A 16,338-nucleotide genomic window follows, 5' to 3' on the forward strand; every position below is an offset into this window, starting at 1 on the left:
GTCTACATCCACAGGTGAGAACGCGGTCTTTCCCTTTAAGAAAGCAAAATTATAAGGATTACAATGGATTGATCCGAAACCCATAGACCTGCAACCCTTTCTCCTCCTCAACCGAGACTGTACATGAGAGAACCTCGAGAGAAAAAACCCCAAGCGAAACCCGAGAGAAAACTCTCTCTCTCTCTCTCTCTCTCTCTCTCTCTCTCTCCTCTTAGCAGCTGCCACACAAAGAGCCTCCCCTGCCAAGAGTTTTACGTGTGCTAAAGAGCTTTATAAAAAAAAAATTCTAATTTAGCTTACACCGAATCCCACAAAATCGTGAAAAACAAGGTAGCTTTTCCAACAATCTCCACCTTGGCTTATTTCTCAACCACCGGAAGATTTTCCGTTGATGTCACTACCGGTCTGTTTTTGCCACAAACCACATTGGCATTTCAAAGTACCAGCTACACACCATCGAATCATTCTGGTTCTGACTCTACCCGACTTGATCAACACGGTCAATGGACACGTGTAGCGGCCAACCCGTTGACTCACCCGGTCAACCCTGGATAGAGATCTTGATCCATCCTTCCCAATAAAGGAACTGTCTTATCCTTGCAATCGTATGCAACCTAGAAATTTGTCTCTGCACCAATTACGAAAGAGACCTTATGTGTGAGCACGCCACTCCCTTGCCCCTTGAGGGCGTGCCATCCCTGGCAGAGAAAAGAAGACATGCACCCCCTCTTGCGTACCTGAACTTTCCCTTATATCTAGGAGTTGCAGATAGTACGCGAAAGGGGTAGTGGTCCGTCCGCTGGAATGAGCAGTAGGTTTCCAATTAGCCATCGAGATCTTATGAAAAGTAGTCACCATGTCCTTGGCTAGACAATGGCATCCGATACACTCGGTATCCGTCATCTTCTTCGGCTTTCCATCCTTTTCCTTTAACGCATTAGCTAGGCCCCTTTCAACAAGGATATACTTCACCCCCATCTGCCATAGGGTGAAGCTAACCTTTCCGTTAAACCTGTCGATGTTGATCTGGGTAGAACATGATTTTACCGTAATCTCAGATCGCCCTCAATGTAAAGCTCCACCTCGAATGAGAATCTCTCGGATAATCTTTCTACCCTCCAGCAATTACTGTAATTGCGATCTGATCACAACACCCATGATCGCGCCAATCACAGCTCTGATATCACTTGTTTAGAAAATCCACCGGGCAAATCCGATTTTATGTGGTTTGGACAATATGCCAATATCCACGGATGAGAACACGATCTTTGACTATGGGAAAGCAAAATTACAAGGATTACAATGGATTGATCTGCCATTAACACGTAATCCTTTCCCCTTCTTCTCAACCAAGACCGTACACAAGAGTCACCCAAGAGAAAAACTCCATGAGAAACCCGAGAAGAAACTCTCTCTCTCTCTCTCTCTCTCTCTCTCTCTCTCTCTCTCTCCATGCCTCCTCTTTGTAGCCGCCACACAAAGAGCCTCCCCCGCCAAGAGAAAAATGTGTGCTAAAGAGCTTTATATAACCTAAAAAACTTTATAATTTAGCTTCCACCAAACCCCACAAAACCGTGGGAAACAAGGCAACTTTCCCAACACTTTTTAAGTTTTCTTAAGCATATTTAAAAATATCGTCTTTCTTATTTTCAGCACCTGATCGATTTTAGTCATTTTTTATGTTCCCAACCTGTATTAGTATGTAGCATGTGTAATTATTATTCAATTTTTGCTTTCCCACCTTGTTTCTTGTTTATTATTCATCTTTTTTGTTTCCTAACCTTGTTTTGTGTTTATTTTTTAATGTTGACATCGTGTCATCCGATCATCCGATATGTATCTAGTAATGATACTTGTCATCTGATAATTCGTTCCTTTTTTTTTTTTGTTGTTCAATATTTCTCTCATTTCCAGGAATTCAGTACTCACTGATAATATGGGAAGGAATTATAAGTAATGCAAATTTTGTCCTTAACTATTTTGACACAATATAATTGCCAATGCAGACCCAAGTAGCATGGGTGGACAGTGGACACTATTGTATCTGAAGGTTGTATTGCTTGAAATTTTACTTATTAGAGATACAATGAGCTTTTCTCTCCACACATTTTTTGTTGGTGGCAAGGGTGATGTATTCTATCATTAATACTCGCCAAAACTATGTGAGACCATCTAAAGATAAGTGAAGCCGAAAACATTCACATATTATTCAATAACATCTTTGACGTTAAATGTTGTTCACAACAATGGAGAAGAACAGGATCCGGAAGAAGTAGAAGGAAAATAAGAAGGGAGAAAGAGAGAAGATAAAGAGTGGAAATTTTTGTATAAAGGCGAACCGACGTTACGAAGGTTCTTTATTATAGACGCACATGTTTGTGCCGGGGGCGGGGGCTGGGTCATTCCCACGAAATTGCGGCCCACGGCTAACTTAACAGAAATGCTCCCCAATTTCTTTATAAGCGATAGAAATGACAATAAGCTTTTATTTACAAATATGTGGGCCATATGGCCCCATCATCTCATGTTACTCTCAACAATCTTCATCATCAACTCAACATTAAATTATCATTTATGAGTTTAAACGATATGTTGGTGTTGGTAACTTTTTATGCTTGTGTATATAATATAGTCAGATTGATTACTGAGTATCAATTCCTATGTTATTTTGCCTACCGTGTGCTTCATGTGCTGATAGCTAATTTAGATTTTTAATTTTTAATTTTTTCTAATTTTGTTTATTTAGCAGCATGGCTCTGAAAGTTAAACAGCAAATTGATTATGATGAAGACTATGGAGATTATGACGATTATGATGACTATGGGAACTACGACGATTATGACTATGACTCCGATGTAGAAGCATATGGTCAGTTACTATTTCCGTTATTTTATTCCTTCAGTGTTTTTTCCTCTTTTCATGGATTAGTTTTCCCTTCAAAATCTCTACCTAGTAGAATAATTTTTCAGTGCACTTACTAGTTTCTTCTGCATAGTTCTAAAATGCATTAAGCCATTAACTGTCCTATTTTACATATTTATATTAAAAACATCATTCATGCTTAAGTTAAGAAAGCACTTTTTCTCTGGCCATATTTCTCTTCTGCTTCATTAATTTTGTCAACTATCAAACTTGGATGAAACTACAACTATTCATATGACACTAATTCTATACAAATGAGTTTCTCGTTTCCATATTAATGTGATTTCATCCATTTCTTTTTGCTACAACAGGGAAAACATCTCAAGTAGACCGCGGAGTTCCAAAGCTTGGTCTCTGGCACTGCTCTATTTGCACCTATGCTAATGATGAGAGCTCATCTTCTTGTGATATATGCGGAGTTGTTCGGGATTCTTCCGTCAATTTTTTCAATAATGGCAATGAGAAAGCAGGTGAGCACAGTTGTTGTGTAACTTTTTTTTCTTTGATTGGTGAAATTCTAGTAATGTACCATCTTCTGCATTAATTAAACAACTGCTGTAAGCGGATCTCTATGATCTACCCAGTGTTATTTCTATGATCTTTTTTTTTCAATGGTGAAAGAGAGGGCCGTTATTTCTATAATCTTCCAGCAGCTAAGTGATGATTTTCTGAGCAAAGAGAGGCTGATAACTCCCACAGGACTGGAAATATTCATGGACATTTTAATGATTTCCAGAATGTTTTTTTGGATCTTAGTTGCAGTCACTGTATCGCTATAGGTCTGCATATGATTCAAGGAATAATACAAATCTGAAAACATAAATCATATGTTTTATAATTTCTGAAAAATATTTACAAGCCACCAGTCAATAAATATCTATAATCTTTCAAAATCAAACTTGCTTACTTCTCTAAACTCGCATTTTGGATTCGTTTTTCTATTTTAGTTTGCCAGTTTGAGCTTCATGTATGTAACATATGGATTCTAACCATATATGTTAATGGTAACAGCCCCTTTCAAGGTTGATGGCCTCTCTCCAGATGATTTGGTTTCTTCTGGAAAGCATTCTTCAGAACCAATTTCAAAAGGTAGCTGTTTCTGGTAGCATTATCAACTTTTGACTTTTCTATTTACAGTCAATGAGACCATTTCTATCTAAACTAGTTCTATTCTTGTGTGTACTAGTTCCTATTTGATAATATTCTCACACTGCTTTCACAAAATATGCGCGAGTAGTTTTAACTGAATTTTTTAAATTAAGATAATGAAAAGATTCTGTTTTTTTGTATTTGGCATTATGAATACAGCTATCCATGAGTTACCTTTTGATTCAAATCTTGTCATGTAAGAATATTAAAATTGCTATTAAAAACCCTATAGTCAATCATTGAATCAACCGAATTGACTCAGTAGTTCTTGTTTGAGTACGAGTTTTTAAACACAAAAACCACATGCTAGTTCCTTGCAATAGCTTTGATTAGACCAAAATTTTTTACGATCCCCGTTACCATGTTGTTTTCCAGAAAATCACATATTTTTGCATTTCTTCTTTTTTATTTTTTGTTGATATTTGTTTTATAATTCTTTTCATGCATATAGACAGGATCTTTTCCAAGTTCACTTTTAACTTTGTTTTATCTCCGTGCTATTTTTTATCATTTAGTCAACTCTTTGCATTTTTCACCTTCAGGAATTTCCTTGACCATCAGTGAGGAGGGAGCAGTTGCAGCTGTAACAAATGCTAGAAGATTAGAAAGTTCCTCCGCCTTGCTTCCGAAAGCTGACCGACCTAATAAGGATGCGAACCATTGTTCTGCTGTCAATGAGGACCAGCCACAACCCTTAATAAGTAGTTTACACAGTTTGAAATTGGACACAAAAGTAGGAGCTTCAAAGGGTTATAGAAATAATAGAAAAGATCCCACACATGCCCAGTACAAGTCAGAAACATGGATGCTTCCTTCTCAAGAAAAAAAGAGCTTGAGTCAACTAAATCTTGCAATCGTAAGGCATTCATTTGGTTGAGCCTGAAAAACTCAACTTTTTAATCTTGCTTTGCTTTTTTGTTTCACGTTGTCACTTCGAACTTTTTAAGCGCAGTGCTAACATTTGTTGTTTTACAATCTTATAACAGGTTGGCCATGTTGACTCTGGAAAATCAACACTATCAGGGAGATTACTACACCTTTTGGGACGGGTTTCTCAGAAGGAATTGCACAAGAATGAGAAAGAGGCTAAACAAAAGGTATAATTACTTTAATATTTATGTCTTTCTCGACATTGATGCAAGCTACCTCTAATTAGTGCAATTTACCTATGGTGGATGTAACACTCTCTCTGTCATCAATGTAGGGGAAAGGGTCATTTGCATACGCATGGGCATTGGATGAGAGTGCTGAAGAAAGGGAAAGGGGTGTAACCATGACAGTGGGTGTTGCTTATTTTGAGTCGAAGAAATATCGTGTTGTTGTGCTCGACTCACCGGGACATAAAGATTTTGTTCCGAATATGATATCTGGTGCTACACAAGCAGATGCTGCTCTACTTTCTTATAGATGCCTCGTTTGGTTCATTTGAAGCAGGTATGGGGGGAGGAAATGGAGGAGGATAGACAAAGGGGCATACTCAACTTATTAGAAGTTTTGGTGCTGAACAGATTATTGTTGTTATTAACAAATGGATGTTGTGGAGTACTCCAAGGAACGGTTTGATGACATAAAATTGCAACTTGGCACATTTCTCCGTTTTGGTGGCTTCAAGGAATCATTGGTGGCGTGGCTCCCTTTGAGTTCCATGGAAAATCAGAATTTGGTGGAAGTTGCATCTGATGCTCGTTTATTGTCTTGGTGAGTTATTTTTATTTTTCTTGTATTTGTTAATGATGTTATCTTTTGAAAATGTGCTAGCTGTAATAATCGTAGTTTTAAAACTCCCCCGTGTCATCGTGGACTCCCCCTAGTCGACTCGCTTTTCCCTTTGCCACGTTCCACGTTTTGCCGCACAGTCAATAAAAACTCCTTTGACTCTCCCGAGTTATGACCGCGTCAACCGAGTACTCAGCTGCGTCAACTGAGTAGGAAAGACATTTACACTGGATTTTGAGAAACAGGTGTCACGGGTCGCATTTGCCGAATGTGATTCCTCCAGTTTCTTTCATTCTCCACACTGGAAAATCTGCAGAATCCCTTTTGTGAAGGGCTGCCGAACGCAACCTAAATAATCTCCAATGGTATATTCCATGCTAAACCAGGAATGGTGCATTGCAGGTATCGCGGACCCTATCTGTTGGAAGCCATAGATTCTTTACACCCACCTGTAAGGGATATGTCGAAGCCACTACGGATGCCCATATGTGATATTATTAAGTCACATTCATTAGGGCAGGTAGCAGCCAGTGGTAAATTGGAGACCGGAGCTATCAAAAGTGGTTCAAAGGTACAACTCTCATGTTTAACTTCTGTTGTAATTGAATAAAACAAGGATGTGGGCACTTGCAAACTTATTAGATCGATGCAATCTGTTCAATTCTTAACAATTTCATTTATCAATTCTAAAAGATGATTTTGTTGATTAGTAAACATCATATGTAGTACTACCGCAACTTACTCATCATCGAATCACTTTGGTTGCAGGTTTTAGTGATGCCTTCTGGAGAATTGGCGACAGTGCGGTCCATTGAACGGGATTCTCATCCATGTAGCATAGCAAGATCTGGTGACAATGTGTCTGTCACTTTGCACAGTATTGATGGAAGTGGGCTGATGAAAGGTGGAGTTCTGTGTCACCCAGATTTCCCTGTGGCTATTGCGACAAGTTTAGAGCTTAAGGTCTTAATCTTGGGCATTGCAATACCCATCCTAGTTGGGTCTCAGGTCAGTGGCTCAAACTGTTAGTATTCTGTATTCTCTATATTATTCTTGCACTTCATATAATGGAAAAAGAAAATTTCAGGTGGAGTTTCATATACACCATGCAAAGGAGGTTGCGAGAGTCATTAAGATATTATCAGTTCTGGATCCCAAAACTGGCAAGGCCTCTAAAAAGGCACCGTGATGTCTTACATCCAAGCAAAGTGCAGTGATAGAGGTAAGATTACATTATTACTGAAATAGTGTAATGGCCCAAGTAATCTTGGACCTGTTGGTTTTAGTGTCCACGGCTGTCTTTCTAACCATCATTTTAGCACTGCCTTAGTTGTTCTTTTTACTGTACTATATGTTCCAACTTGTGTTATAAGTAGTAGCAGCATCAACATTCATTGAGTTCTTCAATTGCAGGTGGTTCTAGACAGCGCAGTTTGTGTGGAGGAATTCTCTAATTATAGGGCTCTTGGAAGGGTGTTCCTACGATCGTCGGGAAGAACTGTGGCTGTTGGGATTGTAAACAGAACATTGGAGCAGGACTAATCCCAATGGAGGTGAGGATCCTTCTCGTCAGATACAGAGTCTGATAAATCCCAGATTGGTCTTGCCATATTGACTATGGGAAACAGTTTTGAGTCAATTTTTTTTCTATGCTTAGATAATTTTTTATTTGCCGTGAATGACCTACTTCATCTCCCAGAAAGACAGAGCTTGGTGATGGGGTGGGCTAATTGATTATACCAATTTTTTGCATTGATCAAAGGTGCAGTGTAGATTTTTCCAAGCGCTGATTAATAATGCTTGTCTGCTTTGTAAGGCTATTATTGGGTGTCTTATTATAAGTTCATAAGAGGTCTTATCTACTACAATATAGGAACTGGGAAAAGGGAATTTTTTTTTAATCTCTCGATTTATCTCCTGCACTCTCTCTCTCATATGCTTTTACCATTTTACCCCTATATCATTCATTTCTATATAGTTTTTAATAACCTTAGACTGTGTATCATTCCTCTACCACATGTCCCATCTCCCCTTCTCACTCTCTCTCTCTCTCTCTGATAAACGACAAAGGGGAAAATATTTGTGAGAGATATTTGTCTTGCATCAGAGAGAAAAAGAATGATTTATTTGATTTCTGAGATATTTTTGCATTAGCTTGATTTCATAAGGTTTTTAATGAAACTCTACGTCTCTCTCTTCCTCTATTTCTACCATTTACCCCTTACCTGCTGTTGCCATCTTTGCCTTCATGAAAGGGTAAAAATGTAAAATCGTGCTTTCTTTTTCTCAATCTCAGAGATATTTAATGGCTCATTGGCTCTCTCTCTCTCTCTCTCTCTCTCAATCATCAGAGATATTTTATAGAAAAAACAAAACTTAATGTACCTGTTACGTCTCCTTCGTTTCATCTTCTCAATTTCCTTATCTGCCTTATCTGCCGGGTCTCTCTCATCACGTCTTTCTTAGCGAGAAATCTTACTCCACGCGTCTCTCTCCTCAAAACCCTTTCTGTTGACAATCGTCGAACCTACCTTCTCTATCTACAACCAAGCAAAACCCTAATTCTTGAGAAGACGAAGGAGAAGCCAAGAAAGCCCACCAGCAGCAAACCTGAGGTTTTCTTCTCTATTGGTTATGTTTTCTTCACTGCAAACTTTCTTTTCTTTACTTTTGTATTATTAGGGTTTTATCTGTTAATTCAATTGGTATGACTCTGGCTTTATTCGTTGTTGACAAAATAAGCAGGTTCATCCTTTCAGCCCAATAGTCACTGTTATTCCAGAGTTGTGGAACAAATTCACAAGGTAATTCATCATCTCCTTTTCACATAGGAAATAAATTGGTTGGACCTTATTATTTTTTGGCTTCAGATGAATACCTCTGATCAGTCAATGATTAGGGTTTTATCTTTTACTTCGATTGAACCGATCACTGTAAACTGTAATGCTGATTGTTGGGGATAAGTTTTATCCGGTGCTCATAAAATCAAGGTTTTTGCTTCACTCTGCGTTTACCCTTTCGTGTTTATGTAGAATTCGCGGTAAATAGCCACTTTTTTTTTGGGTCCTGCAGGTGCCATGTGTATGTGATTGGGCCCCTTGAACTTATCAAGGAGCACAAGTCTAGCTCATTGCCTTCAACTTGGATCTTGGCTCCATGATTCACCAAGTCCTATTTAGTGTTCAGCTAAGAAATTCTAGATCAACAAAGGACATAGCCTCAAGCCAATGCCCACAAAACTTGGTATTTAAAAATAAATAAAAATTCATGTCTTATTTTGTTATTCTCGGATTTCAAAAAACATTTCTTACACTTTGCATTTTCATCTATAGATTCTTAATGTCTGTGGTTCTATGAGTAATAGAGCTTACTTTCATGAATCCTGATGTCTGCATTTATGCTTCTTCTCATTTTTCATCTATAGATTCAAAGTTTTCTGTTTTGATGTATTTTCCTCTGAATTACCTAAATAATGCAATTCTTTAGTAAGTAGTTAAATTGATTGTGTACATTTCACGTGTTCTACATGCTTAAATTTATACCTTTATCAGTTAATCTGAATCTGCTAATTACCATGCTTCTAAATTTAGGTTTTCATTACAAATCAGCATCCTAAACCATATTAAAGTCCGTCAAATTTAGTGGCCATTGTATGCATTTGGTTAATTCATGTCCCAGTTTTATGCTTTTATGATCTTTGTATGACTCGATTGCGGCTAACCTGAATTGTCATTTCATATAAAGGTTTTCCCTCGGCTATGCAGTACTTCTATGCTTATTTGTAAAAGAAGTGTAATCTTCTGTTTCTTACAGGTTCCTCTGTGCAAAAGCTAATGTACTTCAATGGGATAGGATCAATCACATCTTTGGCTTAGGCAAACAGTAATGACTATCACTGACATCTGCTGGTTGGATCAATGGCCTGATAATGTGCACAGATCTGCTGCTCCCTGTGGGCCTATATGTGGGCCAGAACCTCTGCACTTTGGCCCATATGCATCTTGCCCTTACTCTTATTTTGGGAATGGTATTTTCATTTGATTTGGTTTTATTCTGGAATGGATTTTTATAGGCCTTACCCTTCATGTTACATCATTCTATTTACTTTCGAAAATAGTTTTCTATTGTTAGGGTTTCCCCTTCTACTGAGATTGTAATAGGTTTTCTATAAACCTCTAAATTGCAGGTCAATTTGAGATTGGCTACTTTTCTTTTATTTTTTTGTTGCAAATATTGCCCTTTGAATTGCGGGGCCATTCAAATTCCAATATTCCATCATCCATCCCCATTCTACAAGATCTCGAGGTAAATAGATATTTTATTCTTTTATACTTGCAAATTTGGATATTTCTTAGCATAGGATATATATTAGATGAGTAAAAAATGGAAGCTGGATTTTGTTCTTTTCTAATTTTTTCCATTCCTGTTATCCAATTCAGATGCTAGATTTTCATAAATTTATGCCGTTTCTATTTATTTAAGTTTCTAATTATTCATTTTCTCATTTGGTTTGTAATTGATGGACTTTTCTTTCCTGAGCTAAACGAGGTCTGGACCGGAGAGCTTCCAGAGGATGGATACTCAGGCCTCGAGGTTAGGAGTAGGCTAATACGCTGGGATCATCTTGAGGGCTACTTGAACCTAGAACATGAAAGTGAGAAACCTTTATGGGTTATCTTTAAAATTATGCTCATATTAGGAACTAAGAATAGGATAAAAGGATTTGAGAGGTTTTCAGTTTTTGGGAAATCTCATTATCAAATATCGCACTAAAAATAATAATAAGTTTATCTGCGTTTGACCTCAATTAACATAGAAAAGTGTCCATTCTATCAAAAAATATAAGACCACATTTCTACTTTACTTTTCTTCATTCCTGGGATGGAATATGTTGTTTTAATAGAAATCATAATCGATGAATCCTCGTCCATGAAAACAGATAGCACCATGACTTTCAATGTATAATGATATCCCTCTAAATATGCCATAATCATTGTGCATCCGCATCTGCTTCATCATGTGGAAATTTCATTTGGGTTATCTAACAGTCTGATTTACTCATTTATTACTTTTGCTAATTCCAATGCATTTCTTATGTACTTACCCTACACAATGTTGACCATGTATATCTATTATGAATTGATTTAATCAATTCAAATTATTGTAAATGTGTCTATCAACTTACCACAAGATTACTACTTTGTTATTGTAATAAGAGATCAGTACCATTTACTTGATGTGTCCACATCGATGACCAATGTTGATTTTATTTTTTTTAATATCAATGATCAATTTTGATATGGAAATATTGTGGGTGATGGTCATATACTTTTGGCATGTCCAAATTCTTTTCTTAATTAATTGATGTGTTCGCACAGTGTTGCTCTGTTGTGATTAAAAGATAGCTACCATTTTTTAATTTGACCTTTATTCCTCATTAATGATTGGGTTCAACATCAATTTTAATCAAGTGGTTATCTATGCCATAGAAATGTGACATGCTGCTACAGAATTCTCCCTCAAATGAAGCTACAAAGTTTCTTTTTCTTCTTATTTGACTGGGGGGCTGAGGTTTGGAAACAACTACCATTGCAGATCAGGCAATCAATGTTATTGATATGTCTTTGTGAAGGCTTTGTTTGGTGCTTACCCTGGTCTATTTTACAAGTGGTTATCTATGCTTCAGTTGGACCTGTGGCCCTGTATCATATACATATCTCATTCAATATAATTACAATTAAGGTCACCTCTTATCGCTAATATTTTAATTTTGTAAAAAAAATCTCATCACTTCTCCCTCTCACCGAGATAATTGTGAGGACATGGACTTAACTTATTTATATTTTACTGTTTCTACCATACTTTTATGAACACTGTTTAACATTTTAATTTGATGACCAGGTCTCTGTTGATGTTTTCCGAGGAATCGCTAATGAAGATGTTGCCAAAGTTGTTATATTAAATGAACATCTATTAGTTTGATCACAATCCAGTACAAGACAGAGAGGATAGCACTTGGAAGCAAGTAGGCACTTCATATAGTTTCAGATGGAAAAGTGAAGAAGATATTTATCCTGTTAATAGTTTCTTCTTGCATTATCTCTGCGATGTACTCAATGTAGTTTTTGACAGATTAAATTAAGGAAACCTATCATTTCATTTCTCTTTCTTGCCCTTTATCACCCTGTGCATCGCACGTGGTTTCTTACTGAAAACTACTAAATTTGAAATTTTAAGATTTGATTTAAATTCAATCTTATCTTAGGAATTTGGGATAATTTTGAGGCTTGAGGCTTCAGTTACTTTCTGCGAGTTTTAAGGTTCGGAGTACTAACCTGTTTTTGCTTGATCAGTTAATTACAATGCTGATGATGTACAGTAGTGAACTGATTCTTTTTCTTTTTCTTTTTGGGTCGTCTTACTGCACTTTAAAATTCGTGACTAGAGGCGAAACTGAAGTCTAAGAACTGTTCGCCGGAGCGTATGCGGCACGGAAGGACCTGTTGGCTGTTTTGATGAGCTTTAGCGTGCGCGAATGGAGACCGAGCAAGAGTACGTGAATGTCCTATGCTGAAATGCTCTAAAACAAAGTCAGACAAAGCAAAGGTCTACCGTTGTAAATCAGTTGAAAATGCAAATGATATTGTTTAGGAGATGATCATAAATAAATTAAGCAAAAACATAAACAGAACAGCAAATTAGCATGAACAGATTATGAATAAGAGTATAAAGAGTTCAGGCCTTCCCTGTTTGAGAGATGGATGCCGAACTATGCACGAGCCGGGTAGAGGAGGAGAGGTTGGAGCGGAGGGTCGTAAGGGGATGTTTGAAGGCCTTTTAGACTGCGTCAAGCTGCTGCCCCAGTGATAAATGATGGAAGGACAATGAAAATATAGAGAAAAATTGAAAAAAATGTAAAAGGCTAAGAGAAGAAAATTGCAGATAAAATAGAAAGAGAGAGCTTGAGAGAAAGAGAATTTTGAAGCTTGTAGTGTGAGGCTTTGCTCTTGTGTTTTTTTCGTGTTTTTTGAGGGCTGTAGAGTACGGTATTAATAGGTAAAAAGGGGATAAAAATGCTATTTTTAGGGTATCAATTAGGGCTTTCGAAATTTGATTTGATTGGATTTTGGGCTAAATTTTGAACGAAATGAGTGTTAAATGGGTTGTTTAAAGGACATTTGGTAGGGTGATTGGAAGATTTGGGTATAAATTAGGGATTTGAAAGAGATTTGGGTGTTTAGGGAAAGTTTTTAAAGAGGGAAATCGGCTTTCTTTGTTGGAATAGGATGTCTAGGGCGCAATTCTGGGATTCTCGAGTGGATTCAGCCATTTATGGGAGCTTTGGGTGGAGAAATGGGATAGTTGAGGGCTGGTTTTTCATTTTGGGGGAGGAGAAGATGGAAATCTCGTTTTTAAGTGCTCGATGGCATGGAAACGTAAATTCGAAGGTTTTTTTGGACTTTTACATACTTAAAAGAGAATGGGGCATGGGTTGTAAATAATAACAAAACAATGGCATTTTGGTTGTCTTCAAAAGGTGGTTGAAAATCACGTGCTTACATTTGCCCCTCTTTGTCACTTGTTGTGTGCAATAAGTGACAAAGAAGTGAAGTTTGCGAAATGGGGTTCTTGGTTTGAGATATTTGAGTTTAAAATGGATGCCTATAGGGTGTAAAATAGATGCCTATAGGGTGTAAAATAGTAGTTTTCATTTGGCACGCCCGAATTCCCCCCTTTGCCTATTCATTACGATTCCCATACACTTAATCAACTACACGAAGATCCTTCATTCCGTGTATGCCCACAGCAACCCTTATAAAACGTAAACCCAAATACAAAAGCATAAACGAAATTACTATGTCTAACCAATTCATTATGCCTGACATCCCAGCTGATATTTCTACCGTCCACAACTTGGCACCAAACACTTCGCTTGTTAACATCAATGAGTCCCCTTCACCCACGCATGAACAAAACTTGGAAGAGGCCATCGCGACATTAAACCAACGCCTTGCTGCTCTTGCCGCTGAAAACATTGAACTTCGTAACCACATTAAAACAATTACCCCGGTAGCACCGACTCAATCCCAACATAACTCCCTGTGGACCCCGATCCGAAGAGGTAGTGAGGTGAGGGAAACTAGTCCCTACACCATCCTCTGGATCATCCACGTGAATGGAGAGCTCTACCAAGGAACTCTCGAAACGGATGCCACCCTCATAGCATAGCACGAGTGGCGATATAAAAAGAAAGAGATATGTCTCGATCCGGAACCGAGGTTCGAAACCGAGACATACCTAAAATAAACTCAGAGTCGCCATCCATGGATATGCCATGGAACCCTAAAATCAAATCCTCTGTGCAATGGATAACCAGAAATATATATGGGTTCGTGCCTGGTTACGAATGGGGAAGGTCTGAGAGCACCCCCGATTCGTCCGAGTGCAAGCACTTGGTCTCTTATGCCATTTATTATTAACTCCAATGAAGTTTGGATAAAAATCATCTGAAATGGGAACAATCCTCAAGAATCGTCTACCTAAGCATGCATTTCCTGAGGATAAAGATAATAAACACATAAAATAAAATGAAAAATGTGCCACCTAAGCACAGCTAGGTTATGAATGACAAACCTAAAGGGTGTCTAAGTTCTGATGTGCAAACACATGCAAGCCACAGCAAAAGGTATAGGATCAGTACGAGAAAGTAAGAAAACACATCAAAACATATAATAACAACATAATAAATCCTAAGACTCTAAATTATTAGCCCGAGTCCTCGGATGGTCTGGTATTCATCCAAAGAAGCCTACGTATCCCCGCCTCCACGAGAATCAAGGCAACGTAGTTCTTCGCGCCTATTCTAAGCTATGATGCCTAAGACACCTAGCCCTCTATCCTAAACTCGATCTAAAAGACCAGACCAATTATTAAAGTTTATTGTACGATTATTTAAATTCCAGTGAATTGTGGATTTTTAGGACACCCTATATGCCCTAACTAAATGCAGATTAGCCCTAGGCTAATGCTGGTGGTTCATACAAACCTATATGTAACTAGGCTGTATTTCCTAAGGAAAACCAAGGGTGGACTAGCGTATCCTACTCTAGTCATCAGTCGGCGATGTGAATCGCCAACTGACCGGACGGAGGCGCTCCTATAACTCTAGGACAAACCCCTAACTCTAAAACAATCACACAACAAGCAAACAAACAAACAACCTATCAAAAGACATAACCTAACTCTAAAACTCTCTATCTAGGAGAAACTCCTAACTCTAGAGGAAGATCTTTTGAAAATGAAGGTTTTAAAAGCTGCTTATTCGAAAAGATTTAAAATGCTATCTACAAAAGTTTGGCTGGACTTGGGATATAAATCCCAAGCTGCACTACGTACCTCGGAAGAGGATCAAGCCAACGTAGTTCGAAACAAACTCTCTAATTACTAATTTTAAAACACTCAACACTTTAGGCTTTTTAAGGTTTTTTTCAGATGTTTTTGATGTTTTAAATTTTTAATGTTTTTGAATTTTTAAAATATTCAATGCTTTTGGATTTTAAAACTTTTTTCCAATGTTTTTGAAATTTAAAGAGTTTTCTACCCTTTTGGTCAAAGACCTAAGGGAATATACAAAGCAAAACCCTAGGGCCAAACCCTAGAGCCAACAGGGGAAACCCCTAAACCAAGTAAACTAACGCCAAAGGCGAAGGAATGATCTAAGATCACAAGCGAGCACAGCTCCCCAAAGAAGACAAATGAGTTAAAGACTCCCTAACAAGAACAAATGAGTCAAAGACTCCCTAATAACACCAACTAAGAGATGAAAGCGTCAAAGACGAATGAGTCAAAGACTCACCAAAAGAGAATGAAACACGAGTCAAAGACTCCACTAATAACAACACAAAGGAAGCAATCGAGTCAAAGACTCTCCAATAAAAGCAACTAGAGGATAAAAGAGTCAAAGACTCTCTAATGATACTGCAAAAGGAAAGGCGAGTCAAAGACTCTCTAAAAGATGGAAACACGAGCCAAAGACTCCAGAAACACCGACTAAAGGATAAATGAGTCAAAGACTCTCTAAAAGAGAAAGATTGAATCAGAACTCTTTAATAACAACACCTGAAAGACAAATGAATCCAAGACTCTCCTACAACACTACTGAAAAGACAAATGAATCAAAGACTCTCTAATAATGCCACCTAAAAGGCGAATGAGTCAAAGACTCTCTAATAATACTATCTAAAGGATGAATGAGTCAAAGACTCTCTAGTCAAGGCTGACTCCTATGCGAATGGACTATCGACTAAGGAGAAGCTTACAAGCAAAAGGAATAAGAGACCTTGTGCAAATTTGGCAAAGGTAAAAGCATCTAGCCGGGCCGGACAGCTACCTAGCCCTCAGGGTGCAACAAATGTGCAACCCAATACCCATAAGGGTAGGGGTATGAAGCCAAGCCGAGTAGGATGTTCTCCCAAAGCCAAACGGCGCACAAAGAGGAGGTTTAGCAAGGGAATGAGACCGGGCGGGTCTAAAAGGAAATAAGAGACTTTG

At 37.9% G+C, this 16,338-nt stretch overlaps 1 protein-coding gene and 1 pseudogene across 11 annotated transcripts; both read left to right on the forward strand.

Moving 5' to 3' along the window:
• Positions 1-2,750: 2,750 nt before the first annotated feature.
• LOC143892122 (uncharacterized) lies at positions 2,751-7,356 on the forward strand (annotated as a pseudogene).
• A 747-nt stretch (positions 7,357-8,103) lies between these two features.
• Positions 8,104-11,950, forward strand: LOC143892807 (uncharacterized). Of its 11 annotated transcripts, none has more exons than XR_013255628.1 (7): positions 8,107-8,402; positions 8,533-8,591; positions 9,601-9,814; positions 9,974-10,092; positions 10,327-10,441; positions 11,277-11,529; positions 11,689-11,950. XR_013255628.1 is itself a non-coding variant. In XM_077397676.1 (6 exons), the coding sequence occupies exons 3-6, from the start codon at positions 9,673-9,675 to the stop codon at positions 11,415-11,417; spliced, it is 411 nt and encodes a 136-aa protein (XP_077253791.1). In that variant the 5' UTR covers positions 8,107-8,402; positions 8,533-8,591; positions 9,601-9,672; the 3' UTR covers positions 11,418-11,950. The 11 variants fall into 11 exon arrangements, 4 of the variants coding, with proteins under 4 accessions (XP_077253791.1, XP_077253790.1, XP_077253792.1 ...); XR_013255627.1 differs by having other exon boundaries at positions 11,383-11,529; XR_013255633.1 differs by adding an exon at positions 8,860-9,030 and having other exon boundaries at positions 8,104-8,402; positions 9,974-11,529.
• Positions 11,951-16,338: the final 4,388 nt, after the last annotated feature.

The sequence above is a fragment of the Tasmannia lanceolata genome, unplaced genomic scaffold (assembly GCF_043159265.1).
Source record: "Tasmannia lanceolata isolate RefF3 unplaced genomic scaffold, GAP_Taslan_0.1 ptg000015l, whole genome shotgun sequence".
NCBI lineage: Eukaryota > Viridiplantae > Streptophyta > Magnoliopsida > Canellales > Winteraceae > Tasmannia > Tasmannia lanceolata.